This window comes from Protomyctophum bolini (genome assembly GCF_963924005.1).
Source record: "Protomyctophum bolini genome assembly, chromosome: 19".
NCBI lineage: Eukaryota > Metazoa > Chordata > Actinopteri > Myctophiformes > Myctophidae > Protomyctophum > Protomyctophum bolini.
The window spans coordinates 18462535-18487434 of NC_137880.1; the positions used below are offsets into that span (position 1 = coordinate 18462535).

At 44.8% G+C, this 24900-nt stretch overlaps 1 protein-coding gene across 1 annotated transcript in view; it reads left to right on the top strand.

The window, feature by feature from the left end:
• fzd3a (frizzled class receptor 3a) overlaps nucleotides 1-24900 on the top strand; it is a 31901-nt gene that overhangs the window by 4530 nt on the left and 2471 nt on the right. Inside the window, exons 3-8 of the mRNA XM_080791232.1 lie at nucleotides 11211-11407; nucleotides 12420-12882; nucleotides 13649-13948; nucleotides 15429-15680; nucleotides 23265-23416; nucleotides 24210-24467. Coding sequence (XP_080647358.1) covers nucleotides 11211-11407; nucleotides 12420-12882; nucleotides 13649-13948; nucleotides 15429-15680; nucleotides 23265-23416; nucleotides 24210-24467 — 1622 coding nt within the window. The remainder of the gene's footprint in view (nucleotides 1-11210; nucleotides 11408-12419; nucleotides 12883-13648; nucleotides 13949-15428; nucleotides 15681-23264; nucleotides 23417-24209; nucleotides 24468-24900) is intronic.

The following is a 24900-nucleotide window of genomic DNA, read 5'->3' on the forward strand; positions in this document are numbered from 1 at the left end:
CTATGGTGTATGTCTGCCCGACCATCTGTGCCTGGCTCTGTGCTCAACTGTACTCCAGCTACACAGGGAGAGATGGAGTGATGGAGGGAGGAGGAGTTTTGTGCCATTAAAATCCAGGGGTTATGTAACCCCTGTGAACATGCATCACATTACACCATAGCACGCATCTGTACTCACTGAGCCTGGCAGAGCAGAGGCGAGCAGCCTTTTATTCAGAGTGCACTGTACAAATAAGAGTGTTCCATGCAAAGATTCCATGCAAAATTAAAAGTTGTTTTTTAAATAGCCAACCTATAAGCAATGCGACGCGTCGAAAATGTTAAAAGAACCAATCATTTGAATGGCAGAGAGAAGGTTTTTTTTTTTTGCCCCTTTACCTCCCAATTAAAAAGATTGTCATTATGCCAATTAATCCTCTGCATACTTATACTACTGCTACTGCTGTTTATCCTACTGGCTCACCTGCCAGTGAGGAGCCTTTACCGAGAGGACGTAGCATCTCCATCCCACTCCTCCCGTTCAACTCAACAACAACCCACTGATAGGTGTCGCCCTAGCCTAGAGTATTGTGCAGCGACAAAGATCACCTTCCCCACCCGGCTTTCTTCCCCTGAACACGGGCCAATTGTGTTCATAATAGGGCAGGCGATCTGCTTACCCGAATGCACTGCGGTGCATTGTAATCTCTAGACTAGAGTCTAGACTCTGCGGTTGTGAACAGGTCCTTGACGGTACACTGCGACACTGTTACGGTGACAGTAGTTTTATTGTTTTATTTTATCATTATTATATCCAGTGTCGGGACATTGGTGAATAAAGTTTTAGACTAAATTTCAAAACAGCGGCGACTCTGGAAAATATAAATATGGCAGGCTGTCGGCTGTCACCCGCTGTTTTATTACATTTTTATTTAACCAGTAAAACACATTGAGACTGAGTCTCTTTTACAAGTGGGAACTGGCCAAGAGGCAGAAATAAAATTACCCTTCAATGCTACATCGTACATGTCAAATTACACAATAGCTAATAATAATACATCCATGATACACCTCAACGAAACAAACTGTTATACCATGGCTGTGTAAGCTACTGTAATAACTTGCAATCATAATTACAATTAACCAAACTATAAATGGTATCACCATAGTCTAATTGTTAAAACGCACTGTAAGGATTGGGAATAAGGATTGCAATGGCAGTTGTCAGTTGGTTGATCATTCTCCATTTAGGAAGAACCCTATAGCTCTTTGAGTGACCTCATCACCTTGCCTCTAGTGCAGTGTAATAAATAATCTGTTGGTTCCAAATAATAGCAAATTCAGCTTTTTTGTCAGTTGGTTCAAATCACTTTTGTCTCGTTGGGTGTGAGGAACAGTACAGCCCCTAGGGGTGTGCTAGCTTTTCGACTCTTGTTCGCATTGTTGGCCCTACGTCCCTGAGACATGTAATAACCCAATCCTGTGTTTTCGGACCAGGTTAGCTTTTTATGCCTGATTAAAAATTGTGGACATGCTAAACATAGAGAGGCGCCTCTGGTTTTAAACGCTGTTCACTTTGATTGGTCATGGACACACAATTAAGACTCTTTTAATGCTGAGAAGCGCTCATTGGGTTAGGAAACCAGAAAAAAGAAAAGAAAAAAACCAAATGGATTCCAAATCACAGACACTACGCCTCTCTCTGTCTCTCTGTCTCTCCCGCCGTTGTGTCACCAACAGCTCTCTCTCTAGACTAAGTCCATGAGAGAATTCAAAGCCCTTGAGAGGGAGAATGCAGCCAAATGAGAATTGACAGCCGATTTTAAAGGGAATTAAGTCTGCTGAATAGCCATGATAATGATGATGAATGCCTCGCACCATGGAGAGACCAGGACTTGGACGTGAACCAACGGCTGCCATTCTTGCACAGTTTCTGTCAAAACCCCCTGAAGTGGTGTCCCTCTGTTGAATGTGTTCTTTTTTTTCCAGGCCTATTGGTTTTCAAGAACACTTTTTGACGAGCCTGGGATAATTTGTCCATTTAAACACTACTAGAGTATCTTCGAGGGAAATTGAAAGTGTACTGATTGTCTGAATGGTGCCATTCAAATGATTATTTGTTTCATCTAGTGCTTTGGCACGATACATTTATGACTGCTGGCAACACAATGTGCATGCATGGAAATTCACTAATAGGCTTGATTTAAACACTGGCAGGATTTTCTTCTTGCCTCTTAAACTCTTTTGTTGCACAGATCTCCTCTTCTCATGGCTGTCTGAACATGGTGGAGCCACACAGAAAGATTTATTTACAAAAAGCAGGATTTTCTGTGGTGTAAATCCATGCCTTGTCTCTCATCTCTGACCGTTGAACGACCTCCTAGCTGAAGTGGGACAGCGGCCTCGCCGCCCCAGGGACTGTGGGGATGGGAATCTGCTATTTCTGTTTGCGCATTTGAGTGGTACACGGGGACAGGGAAATGGAGCATCAACCTCACCCCACCCCCTGTTTATTCTCCTTTAGTAATAAGTGCTGTTTTGAGTGGCACATGGGGAGAAGGAGGATAGAACCTCCCTTGTATAGGTGTTGGTCTTGAATTGACTGAAGTGCTGTGGGGGACAGGAGAATAGACTGAGGGTGTACAAATTAAACCAAATCACAGTTCAATTAAAACTAAGGATTATAGAGGGATAGACCTTTATTGATGCCATGAGGGAAATTCAGTTGTCATGGCAGTACATAGTAAACGGGTAGTTGTGTCTGTGTGTGTGTGTGTGTGTGTGTGTGTGTGTGTGTGTGTGTGTGTGTGTGTGTGTGTGTGTGTGTGTGTGTGTGTGTGTGCTGATTTTGGCATGGAAAGAATATGGTAAGAGGTCCTAAATCCGGAGCATTCATTTTAACACTGAAAGTGAAACACTGAAGCTCTATTTTATAGTTGGGCTATTCATAGTTTTAGCTATCTACAAGCTCACAATGTGCTGCATCTCGATGCATTGTGAGATTGTAGGTCGGAATGTGAACATTTTTTAAAGGTTTTTTAAAACTTTTCCTATAATGACATCATGCTCAAAATAGGAACGAGAGGGTTAATGTGGTTAAATGACTGTAACACTGTGGATTTTACAGTTTTTTGTGGTATGTGTGAGCTTTCATCCAGCCAGCTAGCATTAGCTGTGAAGCAGTATGTTGGCGTCATTTATGGTAAAATAGTTGTCAGTCATAACTGTGCTTATGACTATATAGGTGATTGGAGGTTGTGCCGCACAAAATGATTCACCACTGTCGTGCATAAAACCAACGTCTGGCTTTTGAAATGACCTCATATGGTAGCCAAGTCTATGGACTTTATCGCAGTTAAACAAACAGTGCATGTGACGTCATGAGGCAGCCAGAGTTTTTCTATAATGAAAATCGATACCAAATGAGTAGCTTGTGAATATCGATATATTGATACTGAGTATTGATCTGCACATCATGCATTCTAACCCTCTTTAAAAACCTCTTCAATCATCAATAGGGAATGTGCAGAAGAGGTGGGAATAGAATAGAATGCATGGAAATGTAAGGTACATCAAGTAAAATACACTTTGTTTATCTATGTACTGTACATTAGTGCAAGTAAACCTCCACTCACATTATTATTATTTATTTATTTAGCTTTTCCGCCTTTTATTGATAGTATCAAGTGAAGAGAGACAGGAAAGAGGGTGAGAGAGAAGGGGAGAGACATGCAGCAAAGGTCGTCATGAACGGGACTCGAACACGCGACGCGCTGTCAGGCCAAAGCCTATATGTGGCATGTGCCTGGAACACTTGGCCAGCGGGCGCCCACCTCCGCTCACATTATGACTATAGATTTGGCAAACACACCACGGTACAATGAGTTGTTTACAGTGGTAATTCTCCAGCAAGTGGATTGCCTTTGTTGTCAGCTCAGTGTGCACATGGCACCTGGCATATGGCCTGTAGCCCTACAGCCAGGGCACCACACTGAATAATGGACAACACCCCAAACCGCCATGCATGCCATGCGCTGCTCTGTGATCATTTACTTAACCACTTTAGACCTGCCTTCGCTGTTTTGGACATGACGTCATTTTATAGGTGAAAGGTTTCCAAATGTTTTTATTTGATAGAGGCAGTTAACACGGAGACAGAGTTGGCAGTGGTTTTTAACCCTTTTCATATCAAGGCCCGTTATTTATTCGGCATTTGAGCCACGGACGACCATTTGATGACATTTAGTCTCTGACTTAGAATATGTTAATATGATGGTGGTTGAAGTGTTAGTACCATAGGATATTGGAACAGCCAAACGTTGATCAAAATAACAATTATTATACATTCTATAATTGTGTAGACTTCTTGTAAATTAAGTAATGCACATGTTAACAATAATGTATCTCTTAAGAGCGTAAAACGGGTCCATTTGGTTTCATTTTACACTCAAGAGATAAAGATCTATGTGTGTCCATTTGGATACCAAATCTCCATCATTTAGCTGGGGACCACCTGGAACATGGAACTACTGGAGTAGAGGAATGACAGGCAGTAAATGATCCGGCCAGGAATCAATCCGGGGCCTCGCTGGTACTTGATCCCATGTGGTACCTCTCGGCCATCGGTTCACAGTTTTCTGATATTTTCAATCATTGCGAAAGTGGCAGATCTACAAGCTTACAAATTGTTTATTTTTGTGTGTATATTAGGGCTTAAGTGGTTAATGTTCATCATGTCGCAGACAGCAGAGGATGTACACAGACAGGACAAAGGTTTAGTCCATGGTCTCTAAACGGCCCCCATTTACACCCGTTTCCTTGTCGTTTGGGGTCATGTTATTAGCTGCTTGTCTCAGGTTTACAGCGACTGCAGATAAAGCGTGTTCTGTTTCACAGCTGTTGTATAGGATAACCTAGTTACCCCACCCATGTGGTGTGAATGGATTTCTAAAGAGGCAAGGTGTGTGTGTGTGTGTGTGTGTGTGTGTGTGTGTGTGTGTGTGTGTGGTGCGTGCATGTGTGCGCGTGTTTAAAATGCTGACTTGGCTCCCTCTTGGCTGTCAGTCTGTCAGACATGCTCAGTGCAGTGAGCAAAATCCACTGGTCAGTTTAAGAGCTAGCAAGTAGGCGGTAGACTAGTCTCATAAACACACACATATAAACACACGCACACACACACATACACATTGTGGTCTGATAAATCCTGCTCAGCGTGACCCGTGGCATAAAGCGACCTCTTGTTTTATTTAATGTCCAACACCATGTTTATTGGCCTCCAAGTCAATGAAGACAGTGAGTCCTTTTGCTGCACTACAACTATACTGTGTGTGTGTGTGTGTGTGTGTGTGTGTGTGTGTGTGTGTGTGTGTGTGTGTGTGTGTGTGTGTGTGTGTGTGTGTGTGTGTGTGTGTGTGTGTGTGTGTGTGTGTGTGTGTGTGTGTGTGTGTGTGTGTGTGTGTGTGTGTGTGTGTGTGTGTGTGTGTGTGTGTGTGTGTGTGTGTGTGTGTGTCCGGCCAGCCGTGTGCATTTGTTACACGCAATCAGTGCGCTTGGCTTTCAAACACTCCTTAGCGGTGAATGACACGGATGAGTCGCTAAGGCCCATCCCTCCCTCTCTCTTCTATCTCTCTCTCTGTCTCTCTCTCTCTATTTCTCTCTCTCTCTCTTTTGTCCTTGCCCTCCCCCCTACGTGAGGCATACCGGTTGCCCAGGAAACACTCCTGATTGTACTGCTAACAAAGGGAGGCAGGGGCTTTCTTGGCTGCCGGGAGGTGGTCCCCCTATGCCCCGCATGCTGACCTCCTCGAACCCTTGCTCCCCCCCCCCCCCCCCTCCCCCACCTCTCCTCCCTGCTGATGCATCACCCGTCGCCATGGTGCAGAGGTGTAGAATGCAGAGAATTGGAGAACCGAGAGGGGAGGGGGAATGAAGCAAGGGATGGATGGAGGGAGGGAGGCGATAGGCGAAGAGAAGCGAGGTGACTCCGATGCATTTATAGAAGAGTAGATCACTGGAGACCAGTTGGTTGTGATGGCCTTCATTGTGGATGATTCATCCATCACCGACCGGACTGCAGCGACCGGTGTCGACAGCACTCTGCAAAGCTGGTTCTCATCAAACTCTAATTACGTTAGCATTACGGAGGAGACGCGCGTGCATGTACAGTACACAGACATGCGTACGCACGCACATGCTATGGCTTTATGTCTGTTCATTTATATGTCTGACTGCGTGTGAGCCAGGCTGTGTTTCCTCTGTGGCATATTATATTCCATACGAAGATCAGAAAATCCCATAACTAACTCCCATGAATATGTAACGACGTTGGCAGACCGTTGCAAAGGGAAATTGCATTAGCATAGCCTCCCCTAGGCCTACAGCACTCCACAGAATTCTGTATTACACGCTTGATTCTCCGTACATGGGCTCTGGGGCAACAGCATCCATCCAGCCACCGACCGACCAACTAGAGGCTCACCAGCTGTTTGCTGTGTGTGGATATAGGGGTTAATAGCACTAGGGTGTGTGTGTGTGTATGTATGCATATATATATATGGCCTTAAGATGTCGGTCTCGCCATGTTAGTATTGCTGGGTGGGTGAAGACATCACTAGACCATATGTTCCATTTAACAGTGGAGTGTCCGACCGATGGTGTTTTAAGAACATTTGACTTGAAATTTACCGCAAACGAGTAAAATACACATTGAACTTTATTTTATTTAAAGTCCTAAATGGAATTAAAAGAAAAGCAGATCTCGCATCGCACATGCCTATAATGAGTCAATCACATGTCAAAAATGGCGACGCCAGATTTAGAAATTGGAGCCTGTCGACTGCATATATATGCGCAGTCGGCCGATATACAGTATGGCTGATATATCGGTCAGGCTCTATTTCACACCAGAGATGCACCACACACAGAATCATGTGCTGGTTATGACCGATGCCTGGAATCTGGATGGTAGTACGACTGGTGAATGGAGGGATGGATGAGATGACAGGAGAGGATGGAGGGTGCGGTAGAGGGAGGGATGGAGGGACCAGAGAGGGAGGAAGAAAGAGGCATTTGAATTGATCGATGGATGGATGAATGAGCTGAGGTGTGATAAGAAGAAAATGGAAAGAAAGAAAAAGGCAGAGATGGTGTACAGCAAGATAAATGCAAGAGGGCAAATGGATGCTGAGGGAATTTCCTTCTTCTCTTTCACTATCCGGCGATGCCGGTGTTTGTTGTGTGCGCACACACACACACACACACACACACACACACATACACACATACACACACACACACACACACACACACACACACACACACACACACACGCTTTCATTTTACACACATAAACACACAGCCATACAGTGCAGGCAGATGAATGCTTGTATGTGGTGGAATACTACATACAAGACATTTCCCTCTCTCTTGCTCATCACACGCACACACAGTCACACAGTCACACACACACAGTCACGCACGCACACACACACACACACACACACACACACACACACACACACACACACACACACACACACTATATACTGTATAACTTGTATCTCTGTACACTATCTGGGCACAGCGCAGTACAGTATACTGTATAGTACGGTACATTGCGTCCTGTGGCCTTCAGGGTAAATGCAGTGGGAAGGCGCAGATGTAGACTTACTTGAGCTGCATTAGATCATGTCCGAGTGGTTAGCTCCCCCTGACAACACACCACTGAGGAGGTAATGGATGTCACAGGACTGCAGCCTGGCAACAAGGGGCAAAGGCGCCTAGAAGTTGGTCAGTAAGGTTAATCTTTCACAACTTAAAATGTAACCACATAGCCTGTTAACCACTTTCAACCTGGTATCCCTATCTTTGGCTTGTCATTTCAAGAATAGCAAAAAGAATAGCTGATCTACTAGCACACAACACGCGTTGTATACTTGTAGATCGGCTGTATTGGCACTGTCGTACGATGGAGTATAAAGCCTGGCTTAAGCCTGGCTTTAGTTTGTATCCTCTGTGCGGACGCCACCTCCTGTATGGAGAGTTATTTTCTCTCATGCAGGTGCAAAACAGTGCACTGTTCGTGTGTTCTAGTACAACTAGTCGCGCCAGTCACCGTAGATGCAGTTATTTCCTATACAGGTCAGATTGCGTTGAACCTTTAACCACTTGAAACCTAGCATTCCTATTCTGAGCATGTCATAATAGGTGAACATTGGGAGAAAATATCTGATCTATAAGCTCACAACGTTTTGCATTTACGATGCCTTGTGATCTTGTAGAATAGATATACTATTTTCGCCTAATAGGTTTGGTGTTGGTAGTTGGTACTGGTAGAAGTAAAAAGGGAGTGGGCTGGGCACCCCTGTCAAAGTATATAGATCTTAAGTGGTTAAATCAATGGCCTCCCTTGTGCAAGAGACTATACATGAATAGTGTGCATTTAGATAGCCCTCCATTTGTAGACTCTGAACATAGATCCCATTCATCACATTCCCTGTCATCGCTCAAGGAAAACGGCTGATCCCTCATACGCGAGGTGAATTATCTCGCTTAAATACCTTGATGCTTTTCCCCAATGTGTCTCTATCCCAAGACGTTTGAAAAATCCTGCTTGTCAGTAACGTGTGAGCTGTGTAACAAAGGCTGCATTTTGTGCATGTTTTGTGCTTGGCGGGGCCAAGCCTAACAGCCATTATAATCCTTTTTGCATACAGAGCTCACATGTGGGTGGCATGCTGGGCTCAAACACACTGTAAAGACTAGTGCCGAGGTGTCATGTAATGCTGTCATTAATGTCCATGGCTTAAAGCTGATTCATACGTGCAACCAAGTAAAAATCAGGCATTAGCGAGGGCAAACATTGTGAGGCTTTTATCTAGATTCATCTCCAAGTATGCTGCCGAACATAAAGCAGAGAGACTGATGTGAAATCCTTCATATATGACGTCATTGTCACAGTTGCATTAAATTGCAATTTTATTGGCTTGGCTACTTTCTAAATATAAATGTTATTTTAGAGCAGTATCCAATGTCATTACATTGTCATATTCTCTGTGTTTTTATTTTATTTTGTTTTATTTTAGCAGACAAAGAAAAGATGCTATCTGGATCATGAGCTTTATTATATTTTGTATTTATTCAGAGAAAAGCTGCTGCAAATCCAATCATGCTCTCATAGATCTCTGCTTAACAGATGGTAGAGTGGACACATTCATGTTAATTTGTATTTTAACACAGCAGTGAGTGCAGTCCCCTTCAGTAGTAGTACCCCCCCCCCCCCCCACTCAAACAACCACCTCCACCCCTCCCCCACACTGCCTCTGTCATAAAGACCTCTGTCCCCAGCAGGAGAAGGACGTGTGTCTACTTCGGCCCTGCCTGGGTGTGGCTTTCATTTTACACACATAAACATACACAGCCATGCAGTGCAGGCAGATGAATGCTTGTATGTGGGGGAATACAGTACTACATACAAGACATTTCCCTCTCTCTTGCTCATCACACGCACACGCGCACACACACACACACACACACACACACAACCCCATCCTTTGGGGATTTACATATTTAAAGACATGCCCCCCCTACGCTCAGGAAGCCTGTGTCCATTCATACTTGGATGTGTATGCGAGTATATAATATTCACCATAAAAGTGTGTGTGTGTGTGTGTGTGTGTGTGTGTGTGTGTGTGTGTGTGTGTGTGTGTGTGTGTGTGTGTGTGTGTGTGTGTGTGTGTGTGTGTGTGTGTGTGTGTGTGTGTGTGTGTGTGTGTGTGTGTGTGTGTGTCGCTACATCCGTGTGTCAAACCAGTCAGTCACACAGCGTGGTCCTCCCTCTGACACAAAGACCCTCTGACTGGAAACCCCGCCCACAGTGTGTGTGTGTGTGTGTGTGTGTGTGGTGTTGGGGTTCGGTGGGGGTTACTTGGCGTGTTCTACACCTCCTCTATCTCTGTATTGTACTAGAGAAGGAAATGGAAGCAAGGAGAAGAGAGGAGGGGAGAGAGTGTGGAGGAGAGGAGAAGGGAGTGGGTGGAAAAGGCTTGGGTTCTGCCAGCCAGTTGTTTGAACTGGTTCCAAGTTCATAAAATAAAATACACAAATTTCCTAAGCTGAGTGTAATGAATCGCCTTCTCAAATCGTTTTCCCCTTCAAAGACTCCTTAGAGGTGAATGACATGGAGCTCATTTCTCTCTCTCTCTCTCTCTCTCTCTCTCTCTCTCTCTGTCACTCTGTATATTTATCTATTTTGTCCTTAATTGCCCTCCGTTCTACAACTCCTGTGTGCAAGTTTTTATGTAATCATTTATAAAATAGGATGATGTAATAAAACGTGAGTGCCCACTTTGTTTAGTCAACATGGCACATTGCCCATTCAAAAGTGTTGGCACACATGACTAAATTGAACAAACTAATGGTAAAATGCAATATGTGCTGCTACTGTAGGTCCTAGAGATGTAGGGCGAGAGTACACGTTGAGTAAATGTTGAAAATGCAAAGCGAGGCAAGATGATGCAAACAAAAGAGTGCAGCATTTTCTATTCTAGAGAATCCCTCCTTTAACCTGCTGCTACTGAACTGAATATGAACTGTCTGCTGAGGCTGGGTGCAGTACTTAGTTTAGACAGTTTTTGGTTTAGACTAGTCATTGGTTAGACCAGTCATTAGTCCTACAACTACGACCTATCTCAAACACTCACCCTAAACCTAACCTCCCACGGGGCAACACACCTAAACCTAACCTTAACCCATGTCTAACCAATGACTAGTCTAAACTAAGTATGCACCCCGCCAGTTTGTGCTTAGGTAAAGTAAAACATTGCTACAACAGTATTAATGTTGTATTAAGTTGACGTGGCTAAGTCGTTAATAAGAGTACTGTTAATATTATCCCTACCCCATCACTGGAAAAAAACCCATTTGTGTTATATTTGGGGGCACTTATGTTTGACATAGTTAGTGGCGAGAGACAGGAAATGCAGAGAGAGCAGGGGAGTGACAGACAGCCGGGAATCTAACCCGGGACTCTCTGATCTGGGAATGTGCGCATATGGTATGCGCTCTAACCACTTGGCTACCGCAGCGCCCCTCGATTTATTAGTTTTCTTTTTCTGTGTTCCCAGACTGATGTGCCAGAACACACAAACCCATCAATAAAGCACAGCAGTAAACTGTGTCTCTCTCCCCTTACTCTTTCCCTGTCTCTTCCCTCTCTGTCTCTCTCCCCTGCAGCCGTTCCATCCAATGGTAAACCTGCAGTGTTCTCCAGAGCTCAGGGGGTTCCTGTGCGCACTGTACGCCCCTGTGTGCACAGAGTATGGCCGCATGACCCTACCCTGCCGTCGCCTCTGCCTGCAAGCCAAGAGCGACTGCTACAAACTCATGGACATGTTTGGAGTCACCTGGCCTGATGAGATGGACTGCCATAGGTCTGTATTTGTGTACACTCATGGTCTAGCTACTATGCAGACTTTACCATCCCTTTGTAGTATAAATGTTTTTAAACAATTTTCACTTGGCTTTGAGGCGATGGACATCACACAACTAATTTGGATGGATGATGGAGAGGCGAAGAAGATCATTTTAATATAGCTAATCTTGTTATATAATCGTGTTTACACTGCGTCTGTGGCCGAAGGTTTACTTCTGATAATATTAAGAAATTATATGCAGCTGGACAGCAGTTCCAGTAGCATAAAGAGCATGTTGTAAAATCTTGATTTTGTTTTTGGCCCCTTACAGTAATGGCAATGACAGGCCTCTTGGTTCAAGTTGTTTCTTGTCGCCATCCGCCAGCCAATTAACCACATGAACCCAAGTGTCCCTATTCTGGGTGAAATATTCAGCAAAATTAGAGCTTTTAGAATAGATAGCTGTTTTCTTGCCCTTACCCCTTATCCACTTATTTGCCATTATTTACTATTTTGAAAAACATTCTAAAATAGCCGATCTACAAGCTCACGTCGTCTCGGTGTAGATCGGCTAGTTGAACTATTTTAAAATGTTATTCAAGATAGTAAAGCCTGGGCAGTGGCTCAGCAGTCCAGGCACCTTGGCTGGTAATCCAGTCTGGCAGTGTGCCGCAGGTTCCACTCCCGATCCCGACAGCCTTTCGGCATGTCACCCACCCAATCTCTCTCCCCATTTCCTGTCAGCCTACTGCCTTACCCTCCATAAAAAGTATTAAATAAAACTGCGAAAGCCACACACAAAAAAACATTAAAAAAAAAAAACATTAAAAAAAAAAGATGGTAAAATATGGCAAAGAAGTTGAGAGAGAAAGGGTTAGGCACGCCCAAGATTGGTGTTGAGGGAATAAAGGTGCGGACCAATATGGAGTGAGTCTTGGGAGACCCAGTTCAACTAAGCCATCATATAGGGTTTAAGCGATTCAAATAGGAATCCATGATGATCAATCTTGAAATGTCTCCCGCCTTCCAGGTTCCCAGACTGCGACGAGACCTACCCCCGCCCAGTAGACCTTCTCTCCATCGCCGAGACCACAGAATCTCCCGTTTCCGTCCAGCGGGACTACGGCTTCTGGTGCCCTCGCGAGCTCAAAATCGACCCCGACCTGGGCTACAGCTTCATGGGGGTCCACGACTGCTCCCCGCCTTGCCCCAACATGTACTTCAAGCACGAGGAGCTGGTGCTCGCTCGCTACTTCATCGGCGTGGTGTCCATCGTGTGCCTCTCCGCCACCCTCTTCACCTTCCTCACCTTCCTCATCGATGTGTCGCGGTTCCGATACCCAGAGCGGCCGATTATATTCTACGCTGTGTGTTACATGATGGTGTCCCTGGTGTTCTTCCTGGGCTTTCTGTTGGAGGACAAGGTTTCCTGCAACGCCGCGAGCCCAGGCCGCTTCAGAGCCTCCACTGTGACGCAGGGCTCCCACAACAAGGTAAAGAGACCGCTTTGGCTAATTGGTTAATTGTTTGTTCTGTAATTCAGAGCAATAATGTTTTTGTTTTGCTACTGTTTTGACGCCCCAAAATTTACTAAACACAATCTTTTCTTATTTCTTAGTAGAACATTCTGTGAAAATAGGTGGACACTTTGCAAAAATAGATGATCTGCAATCTGTCATTGTGTCGAAACGAAATGCATTGTGAGCTTGTACGTCGCCTATTTGGTGTAGAGCGGAAAGTACAGACCCCTGGAGAGGGCCCCTGTCAACCTGGTTAAACATACTTTGGCCATGTTATTTATTTGCCCCATTTTGCCCAAAAGTAAAGTTCCTCAGAATATTTTAGATGCCACAGAATCACACAGAAAAGTAAGTTTCCAATCGCAGAATTCCAAAATTCAAATTTCTTTTTAACTATTTATTATTTTATAGGGTCGGCGGTGGGTCAGGGGTAGAGTGTCTGGATGGTAACCGTGAGGTTGCCAGTTCGAACCCGGGCTCCCCCAGAGTTACTGTCGAAGTGTCCTTGAGCAAGACACTGAACCCCTAATTGCTGCCGATGTGCTAGTTGGTGCCTTGCATGGTTTCAGCTGCCATTGGTGCATGAATGTGTGTGACTGGGTGAATGTAATGCACAATCTCTGTAAAGTGCCTTGGATAAAGGCGCTATATAAATGCACCATTTACCATTTTATAACTGAGGGGCCTGCTTTTCTATTACTTAACCTCTACTACTCTTCCATCTCATCCAACCCAACAGGTGTGTACCCTCCTCTTCATGGTCCTCTACTTCTTCACCATGGCGGGCAGCGTGTGGTGGGTCATCCTCACCATCACCTGGTTCCTGGCCGCCGTGCCCAAGTGGGGCAGCGAGGCCATCGAGAAGAAGGCCCTGCTATTCCACGCGTGTGCCTGGGGGGTCCCAGGGGCCCTCACCATCGCACTGCTGGCCCTCAACAAGATCGAGGGTGACGGCGTGAGTGGTGTGTGCTTCGTGGGGCTCTACGACGCGACAGCGCTGCGCTGGTTCCTGCTGCTGCCACTCGGCCTGGACGTGCTGGTAAGAGGCATGGTTAACTCATTGAGACGGTTTTCTGAAAAACCTATGTTTCTTTATCAGTGGTTCTCAAACTATTTAATGTCAAGGACAACAAAACGGATATGTAATTGGTCGCCGACCCCCATCTGAAAATATGTTGTTCCATGTTAAATCAGAACTGTACAACCCCTGCATAGCAGCACAAACGGTCTTCCTTAGGGCATGGCTCTCAACACCGCATAGAGCTATAATATAATCTGACAACAAGAATCCAATGTACTCACTGCACCTGCAGAGTATGACCACTAGATGGCTTTGCAAAATCTACAGAGGGAATAAAATAAAATAAGAGTACAGGCAAGAAGATGGAAAACAATAACATTCACATCATACAGTACATGTACGCACGCACACACGCACACACACACGCATATCTATAGTATGCATATCTATGCATACTATAGATATGCACGCACGTGTGCATATCTATAGTATGCACACACAAACAGTGGTTAGCAACATCGGCTCACAGCAAAAAGGTGGCTGTAGGCATGGTGTCTGGCTGTCTGCTTCGGCCTACTGTCTGGCTGTATGTATTGTGTTGCAATGCTGCTTGTCTCAGACCAAGGATCAATGCTGCTTAATTGTCTCAGACAAAGGATCGCAATGGAAATAAGTCGCCCAACTTTCTTGGGTTTGTATCCTTGACGCTTCTGTGATGTAACATGTATTTCTCCTGGCTGTATGACGTCTGATGAAATCAAATCAAATCAAATTAAATGGACAAATTTCCCCAAGGCATAGTAAAGTCAAATCAAATCAAATGTGCTATTTACAACTTTGGCAGAATGTGAATGCTTGTCTTTGTTCCATTTAATAAAGTCATGTTTTGGACTGCAGGGTTTGTAGATGTCCCCGTTAGGGTTCACTTCAGATGCCTTCTGAGGAGCATTTACCGTTATTTTGTACTTTATTTCCCTCTTTTTTAACCTGCATTTATGGTCTCAATCAATCGCAGATTAATTGTATAATCTAAAACATTTCTCAATAGTCATCTCTGCAACAGTGTTGATTTCTGTGACTAAAACTAAACAATAACAAAATAATAACTAGGCTATGATGACTAAAACTATGACTAAATATAATGACTATTTCGCCAACAAATAAAAACTAGACTAAAATGGACTAGTGGAGAAGAGATCCAGTAATACTAATCTTGTGATTTTATGCTTGGTTGTATGTAGGTGTGTCACTCTCCGAAAATAACAGATCTACAAGCTCACAACGTGTGTGCTGAGCTTGTAGATATGCTATTTTCGGCACGCAGCTGAGCATAAATCAGGCATTTCAACGCCATCACGGCCCGACAAACTATTGTTTTGTCGACAAAATCAACTGTAGCTTTAGTCTTACGATATTTAGTCGACTAAAACTAGACTAAAAGCAAAACCTTTCTGATGACTAAACCTTTCCGGTCCCTCTCCCCCTCCCCCCCTCTCAGGTGGGTGTGGGCCTGTTGCTGGCGGGCATCTTGGCTCTGAACCGCGTGCGCATGGAGATCCCGCTGGAGAAGGAGAACCAGGACAAGCTGGTCAAGTTCATGATCCGCATCGGCGTCTTCTCTGCACTCTACCTGGTGCCCCTGCTCAGCGTGCTGGCCTGCCTCCTGTACGAGAACGCCCACCGCAGCGTCTGGGAGACCACGTGGGTGCAGGAGAAGTGCCGGGAATACCACATCCCCTGTCCCTTCCAGGTGATTGCATCTCTACTCAAACACATTTGTTATTATGTCCCAATCCCCTTTTGATTACCTTTCTTTTGTAGATTTGAACCTTTTTAAAAACCTAGTTTTTCCCAATAAAGCTGTTTGTATTATTGGTCTTGTAAGGCGACACATTTACTATGAAATCAAATACTATGAAAAAATAAATGGAGGTCCCTGATGTCAATCATGTCATCAATATTGACCAGCAACTCTACATCTGACCTCAAACCCTTACATCTCCATATATGGAGCTGACCTCTTCTGACATTCCATATGATGATCCTTCCCCATCCATCCTTCCTCTTCGATGTCTCCCTTTTGACTGATACGTGTCCATTTAAACTCTAGACGGGCCTGCCCTAAAGTTATTTGTGCAGCCGTGCCTGGCAGCCGGCGACAACTATAGTTCTCAACTGGCCCGGTCGGCCCTACCCGGGCCCTCATCAAACCCCCTACACTCAAGACACTGCCTCCGCTGCCACCCTTAGATCTCCATATGGAGTTGACCTGTTCTGACATTCCATACGTTGTGACGTTGATCTGACCTCATCAAACCCTGTACACTCAAGACTCTCCCTATATGGCCAATACAGAATTCATTCCATACAGTATGTTGATCTGACCCCCCATGCCAAAGCGCCAGCGCTCGCCCAGCAGTCTGCTGTCACCCAGGCGGATGCGTGCACGTGAACGCAGCGTTTATGGTGAGGTCGCTTCTCGCCCTTAGGCGTCTTACTGGTACTATTAGTATTAGTGGTGGTAGTAGTAGTAGTATTTTGTCTCCGTAGGATTGGGTCATATGGACAAAAATGTATATCACTATCTTTTTTACTCTCACCTCAATATTTATATTCTGCCAGCAATAGCAACAATGACAAAACAAATAATTAAGACTAGTAACAACAAGTAGTAAGGTGAAGAATATTTAAGTATGTAAATTAATCGTAACACACTTTGATGTGCTTTTGAAGACCTGTTGTAGGCACGCGTCCTACTTCTAAATAGTATGTCCATAATTACAGTATGTAATCCATACACTGAATACACTGTATCCAGTGTATGTATATAAGCATCTATTTACATAAATTATATGTGTATGTAAAATTGTACGGTGCCTATGAGCTATGTTTATATGGTATAGTAGGTGTGTGATTGTGCTGATCTAATATCAGGCCATTGCGTTGTACTTTCCACTGTAATTCAAACACTCTCCAGAGGCACTGTGTAGAAGATAGTTAACACACAAGGTGCCGCAGGTCAACCTTCTATATTCAGGTTGCGTGCAGCGCTTCAGAATGTCATCAAGCATGAACTAAAAGGAGGTAAATATAACTTGGCATGTCCATCTGCCCCTAAGCTAAGTTTCTATTCCCAACCCACCTAGAGTAGAACAGATTGCTGTACATACAAGAACAGATGCCTTTTCACAAACACCTGTGTGCACACAGGTGTTTGCACGCACAGACATACATAAACACACGCACGCACACCATTACTCCTTCTCTTACCCAGTCTTCATGTCTCTCTCACGTTTCTCTCTCACACATAAGTGCAAACAAACATGCATGCATACAAACATGTAAACATACACGTATAGCAGGCGGGGAGAGAAAGAACCCAGTGGTAACGCGGGTTGCATGTCTGAAATAGATTCAGAGAGCTGCACTTGGCCTCTGGCTGACGGCTGTACCACACTCACTCCCTCACACGTGAAGGAGCTGTGAATAATTCAAACAGCTTTCCTTTCCTCTTTGTACGTCTCACTCCGCCAGCGACCACTCCGCACAAGATCCATCACCGTGTTCGCTTTAACTGTTTTCTGTTTTGTAGTTTTTTGGCAGTAGAGGAGAGTGCAGGTGGATCACCAGATGTTGTTTTGTAGTTTTTGGGCAGTAGAGGAGAGTGCAGGTGGATCACCAGATGTTGTTTTGTAGTTTTTGGGCAGTAGAGGAGAGTGCAGGTGGATCACCAGATGTTGTTTTGTAGTTTTTGGGCAGTAGAGGAGAGTGCAGGTGGATCACCAGATGTTGTTTTGTAGTTTTTGGGCAGTAGAGGAGAGTGCAGGTGGATCACCAGATGTTGTTTTGTAGTTTTTGGGCAGTAGAGGAGAGTGCAGGTGGATCACCAGATGTTGCTCACAGTCTCACGCTTTATGATATCTTTAGAATACTGTGTTGTTGCCAATTTTCATGCTTTTTAATGTGACCATTGAGTCTGTTGACGCATGGTCATGCAGTAGGTAATTTTATTCTGGGTAAAAAACAAGTGTATGGCCAGTAGGACACAAGCCAGTTCCTAAACTGATAACCATGTTAAGAGTCTTTTGACGTGGAAGTTCACAACACGTTGTGAGCTTGTAGATCAGATAAATTGTTGGTCTCTATGACATGCCCGGAATAGTGATGCCTGGGTTCAAGTGGTTAAATGAAAATGTATTTTACTGTGTGGCCTTTTGCCTCCACATCCTGCCTCTGTTTGTGGTGATTATCTACATACCACACACTGAGACCAAACGATGTCCATTGAGTCATTAAAGACGGGGCACAGTGCAGTAAGAAAGAATGACTGTCATGTGAAGTGAATTAGCATTGTGGGACGCAGACAGGTCTCATGTCCACTCATGGGACCAGCCCACCACGTTGCCTTTCTATTCAAACATCCAATGTTGAGTGAGCTTGGAAGTACTTCATCTTCAGGGAAAGGCATTGATGGCGTACGACGTGAACTTGCTAAAGAAAGATGCTGGTGTGGAGCTGGCCAGATGTATGGAGTATTTGGTGAAATATAATGTAACAAAATGTAATTAAACCAGCAATGTAGTTTTTTTTTCTACCTTTTACTTTGTACAAAGAAAGGTAAAAGCAATACAATATAATACAATACATCAAAGCATCTAGTTATGCAAATACAATACATTTCTCTTATAAGAAAATTCTGTTATTTTAGTTTTTCCATGAATTTATGTATTTTTTATATTTCATTGTACTGTATGACAGTGTTGTGTAAAAGTAGCGAAAATAGAAACTCTGCAACCAATTTGAGACAACATGTTGCCTTGCAACACATTGTAGAGACTAGGCCATTGTTGTGACCTTGTAGATTATCATGAGAATGGTCTCTGTTGATTCCTACTGCCCCGCCCCCTGTGGTTCAGGTTTAGGAGACTTGGCACAGTGCCTTATGTAGCTGCACAACCCCCGAGAACAGAGACATGGCCATATGATGACCCACCACAACATCTGTGTGTGTTTGTCCCCCCAACAGGGATAATATGGCTTATGATGTCACAACAATGCATTAGATCGCTTACAAGGGATGTGTGTGTTAGTGTGTACATTTGTGTGCGTGTGTGTTTGTGTTCCATGCGCCTGCATTAGCGTGAATATTCGGGGCGTGTCATCTCGTGTTTGTGTGTACATTTACTCAAGTTTGCATGTTGGGCATCTGTGCATCTGTGTGTGCATACATGCAGCCGTAAACAAACAGCTGAGCCTCACGCTGGGAGGAGGGGACGTGCATTCACATGCAGTCAGTTAATCTGCGACGCAAACCCTGCGTAATAAGAGCAATGCCGTGGCATTCAGTAGTAGTAGTAATCCTTTGTGTGTTTTCTATTGGAATAGAATGGGTGCACTGGGGTCAAGCTGAACCACATTAAGACCACACTACATCTGACATACAACACAGACATGTCAGCTACATTGTTTATATATACTTTATACTATTTAGTTCTCAATCTGCCACCCCATATTCTGTATAGTTGTATTTGCTTGCACATGTCATAATGGTGGGGGGTCCCTGCCTGGACCCCACAAGATTGCAGTGTACAGATTGGAAAGGGTGATTGTTGGTTATTTAAGAGATTAATTAATGAATAAATAGAGCGGAATTGATTAAACCCAATGCACAAAGTGAGAATTATTTTTTATAATAATGCAGAAACGCACCGGAGAGATTAAAAACGTAAAACAACAAGGCGCTTATTAAACACCACAGCCAAAAATAAAAGGGAAGAAAGTAGAAAACAATCGAAAGGATTGTGATAAACCTGTGATAATAGCTCAGCTGGATAGGAAATTATGAATGACAAGAAGATGCAATGTCAAAATGGACACGAGCGTTAGAAAATGATCCTGAAAAAGCATTGTAGCAGATTGTGGAGCGTTTGTCAGGGTGTGTCAGTGTGGTGAATGAAACGTGCTATGTTGGCTACTGTATGTAGAGATTTGTCTGATCCGTAATATATCAATACACACACACACACACACACACACACACACACGTGAACGCAGCGTTTATGGCGCGCGCGCGCACACACACTTTAATGTTCATACACTCTCGCACTATACACACATACAAAAGCAAATGCCCACACAAAGCAAAGGTCCATCAGGAGACTGCAGAGGCTATATTTATCTTAAAAGCTTCTCCTGCAGGCTGTCCTTTACTCACTTTTCCACGCAGCTCACTGCTACAGACTACAGTTCGCTACCCCGACCCACACACACATACACACATTCTCCATACAGCACTGTAGTAGCTGCGGTTGGCTAGAACCAGATGGGATTTGACAAAAGAACCAAGGCTTAGGCTGAGTTTCCAGTTTCATGTAGCTATTTTCAGTACAGGCTCTGTAATGGGAACAGACTTTATGTACGGTGAGTTGCACCCAGTATTACAATTTACAATTTAGGCATTTAGCAGACGCTCTTAATCCAGAGCGACTTACATTAAGCAAGAACAAAAGCATGGGAATACATCACATAAAAACATTCATCATGAAACATGCGTAAGCTAAGAAAGTAACAGTGGAATATCTATATAATGAAATTTATACGTATAAACTTTACATATATACTACTATGCTATACATATGTACTATGGCGTGCTATGACTATATACAATGCAATTCTAGTGCTGTCTACATAACATGCTATAAGTCTGTTTCAAATGCTATCTAAGTCTACAGAAGTGCTATCTAGGGTAGAGTAAGTGCTATGGGCCATGATGGAGTCTGAAAAGGTGGGTTTTCAGACTACGGCGGAAGATTGGGAGTGATGCTGCAGTTCTGACTGCCATGGGAAGTGCATTCCACAGTTTTGGAGCCAGAAGGGAGAAGAGTTTGGGACGTGTGGAGCGTTGTCCCGGCGTTTTTAGTGAGGGTACTTCCAGCTTCCCTGCGTTAGCTGATCTGAGTGCGCGGGAGGGTTTGTAGGGTTCAATCATACTTGCAAGATATGGGGGAGCCATAACTTTGGTTGCTTTGAATGCCAGCATCAGATTTTTGTATTCTGTGCGGGCAGCGACCGGGAGCCAGTGGAGGGAGCGGAGCAGGGGGGAGACATGTGAGAATTTTGGCTGGTTGCAGACCAAGCGAGCTGCGGCATTTTGGATCAGCTGGAGAGGCTTAAGTGCACATGCTGGTAGGCCAGTAAGGAGGGAGTTACAATAGTCAAGTTTTGACAAGACTGTTGTCTGGATTAGGAGCTGGGCTGATTCCTGGGTGAGGAACGGTCTAATTCGTCGTATGTTATAGAGTGTGAACCTACAGGATCGAGTGACAGCTGTGATGTGAGCTTTGAACGAGAGCTGACTGTCCAGGACAACACCAAGATTCCTGGCTGTTGGGACAGATGTTACCAGGGCGTTGTCTACGGAAATAGTTAACTCCCGCATAGGGCAGGACTTAGCTGGGAAGAAGAGAAGCTCAGTCTTGTCTGGGTTCAGCTTGAGGTGGTTGGAGGACATCCACTGTGAGATGTCAGCCAGGCATGCCGTGATGCGCTCTTCCACCTGAGTGGCAGAAGGGGGGAAGGATAGAAACAGTTGTGTGTCATCGGCGTAGCAGTGATAGGATATATTGTGGGCAGAGATGATAGTGCCAAGGGATTTAGTGTACAGTGAGAAAAGGAGGGGACCAAGTACAGATCCCTGTGGGACCCCAAGTATAGCAGCTCAAAGCTATGCTACTACTCTGGATGTTAAAATTGGGTATGTCAAATTACTCTTTTGCAAGTGATTTAGTGCTGCAAATATCAATTGTTTTCTCAGCGATTACTACGGTGTTATGTTATGTTATGTTTTTGACTAGTCGAATAATCGAGAAGCGAAGATAATTCCTTCTGTTGATCAATCAAATAGATTATTTTATAATCTTCTAAATTGATTAGTCTGATTGATGAGTCTCTACATTTCTACACTTTTTGAGGTTGTAGATCAGCTATCTTCACTGTCATTTCATTACCGTATATTAAAAACATAACATTTTATTATAATCCATTACATCGATTAATTCAAATTCAGAGTGCTTCTGGAGCACGTATGGGTGTGATGATGAGTGACTCACAGTTATATATCCTATCCATAACCCGAGCCTGATGTCTGTCATTTCATTAAGCAGCTGAGAAACACAGGGTGGAAACTATGCCACAGAGCTTGCATATCGTCATTGTCGGGCAATCTCCATATAGTTTTTTTGGAAATGAATAGAACATACAAGAGTGTCACAGAAAAGTAGTGAAACGGGAACGGTTTTGGACATACAAGGTTCCCACCCGACAGTACAGGAGCACGGCACAGGTGCGCTGGGATTGGAGAGAAGAGAGAGATGGAGGGATGGCACCGGGTCAGCTGTCTCTGTGTTGATGCCTCCAGCGTAAAGCTTGCTCAGTTGCACTGATGTGGGCGAACACACACACACACACACACACACACACACACACACACACACACACACACACACACACACACTGATGTCATTATTGTCCACAAGCGTGAACTTACGTCAGAACATGTACTTACAGTAGTGTACATTCATGACTCAATAACTCTAAAGTGCATGGCTCACACGATATTGTTACTCTTCTACTCCCTTCCACAGACATGTCTCCAAATGACCGCTATGTTAACCCAATGCCTTTAGGCATTCATGGAGAGGGATTCAATCTTTACTTTATTTCAGTTTATTTCACTGTCATTGCTTAACATTAGTAAGGTGCATTTTGGGCTTCGATTCAGTACCCATGCATTTGCAGCCCCCCACCCACCACCACCACACACACACACACACACACACACACACACACACACACACACACACACACACACACACACACACACACACACACACAAATCTATTCCTCCCTGCATATGCAGCAAAATCTAGATTGTTAATTTAACGCTGAGAGTGTAAAAATTGACCCGCAGGGGGTTTACTATGTATACACATCCACAGTAAAAGCCTCAAATGGAGCCTCAAGCCTCCATTTTGTTACATTTGTACACTCTCTGAGTTAAATGAGAACTCTGGACTTTACAGGGTAGTCACACCCTTGTTGACTCTGGAAACTAACATGAAAGACTACTTTTCTGTAACAAATAATGCACCTTTGAATGAAAGCACAATGTCTTTGACATGGGACGCTTGATTGTTTTCTGATGGAATTATATTTCTACAAAATTTTGCATGTAAATTATGGAGTTCTTATTCATTCATTTGACCTACATTTGTCATAGCTTTTTTTTTTTTTTTAAACACTGTCTCATCATACTGTGCTGTTGTTTGTTCTGTAGGTGGAGAGGACCAAGCGTCCAGACCTGGTCTTATTCCTGATCAAGTACCTCATGATGCTGACCGCTGGCATCCCCTCTGTCTTCTGGGTTGGCAGCAAGAAGACCTGCTTTGAATGGGTCAGCTTCTTCAATGGCAAGCGCCGCCGCAAAGAGTACGTATTAAATCCGTCCCGCATGGACGACGTGGTTATTATTGTATGTTGTCAGAAATTACACACTGCAACGTGACATGTAGCAGACTTATTAGTTATACTTGTGATATTGGAATTTATTTTACCGCATGTCTGGTATTCTCACTGCTCTAAGCTCTATATACTTTGTCATATGACGAATAGCAAAAATAACAGAATAACTATTTTTGATTAAATGGTTAACCCATTAGTGTGATAATTGCTGATTTAGAAGGCATTTGTTGACGGTTTCAAATGCTGATTTACAAATACTGTTGTGACTGCTTCCTGTGTTGAAATGAAAATGTGGAGTCAACGTACGTTGTGGGACCATGTCTGCCGTGTTAGGCTGTGTTGGCTTAGGGCTCGGGTTGTGGGTGACATGGCTCCAGGTTCTGTTAGGCTGTGTGGGCTTAGGGCTCGGGTTGTGGGTGACATGGCTCCAGGTTCTGTTAGGCTGTGTGGGCTTAGGGCTCGGTTTGTGGGTGACATGGCTCCAGGTTCTGTGTAGTCCTAGTGACCGCAGACCCTTCTCTGCACTCACTCCCACCTCCACCCTCCGTGTATTCAGAGCATTAACTCCCTCTCCCGCCCCCTGCTCCACCCGCTCCTCCTTCCTGTTCTTCCACGCCGCTCCGCGCCCCGCCACCTTCTCCCTGTCTCTCCCCACCCTCCTGCGTCTCTCCCTGCCCTCCCTCCCGCCGCTCCCCTTCTCCTCCTCCTCCGATTCATGCGTCCGCCCCTCCCCCTCTCCCGCCCCTCCCTCCCCTACTAGCCGGATGGTGAATGAGAGCCGCCAGGTGCTGCAGGAGCCCGACTTCGCCCAGCTGCTGCTTCGGGACCCCGGTGCGCCCGTCGTGCGGAAGTCTCGGGGCACCTCCACCCAGGGGACGTCCACCCAGGCCTCCTCCACCCACCTGGCCATGCTGGACGAGCCTCCCAGCGGCAGCACCAGCCGCGCGGGCTCGGTCCGCAGCGCCCGCTCCAAGATGAGCAGCTACCACGGCAGCCTCCACCGCTCCCGAGACGGCAGGTAGGGAGCAGTGTGACTGCATGGGGGTGGATGTCATGACACACTGTGCACTGTAGTGTGTAGGGAGCAGTGTGACTGCATGGGGGTGGATGTCATGACACACTGTGCACTGTAGTGTGTAGGGAGCAGTGTGACTGCATGGGGGTGGATGTCATGACACACTGTGCACTGTAGTGTGTAGGGAGCAGTGTGAATGCATGGGGGTGGATGTCATTACACACTGTGCACTGTAGTGTGTAGGGAGCAGTGTGAATGCATGGGGGTGGATGTCATGACAAACTGTGCACTGTAGTGTGTAGGGAGCAGTGTGAATGCATGGGGGTGGATGTCATGACAAACTGTGCACTGTAGTGTGTAGGGAGCAGTGTGAATGCATGGGGGTGGATGTCATGACACACTGTGCACTGCAGTGTGTAGCACAGGTAGGGAGTAG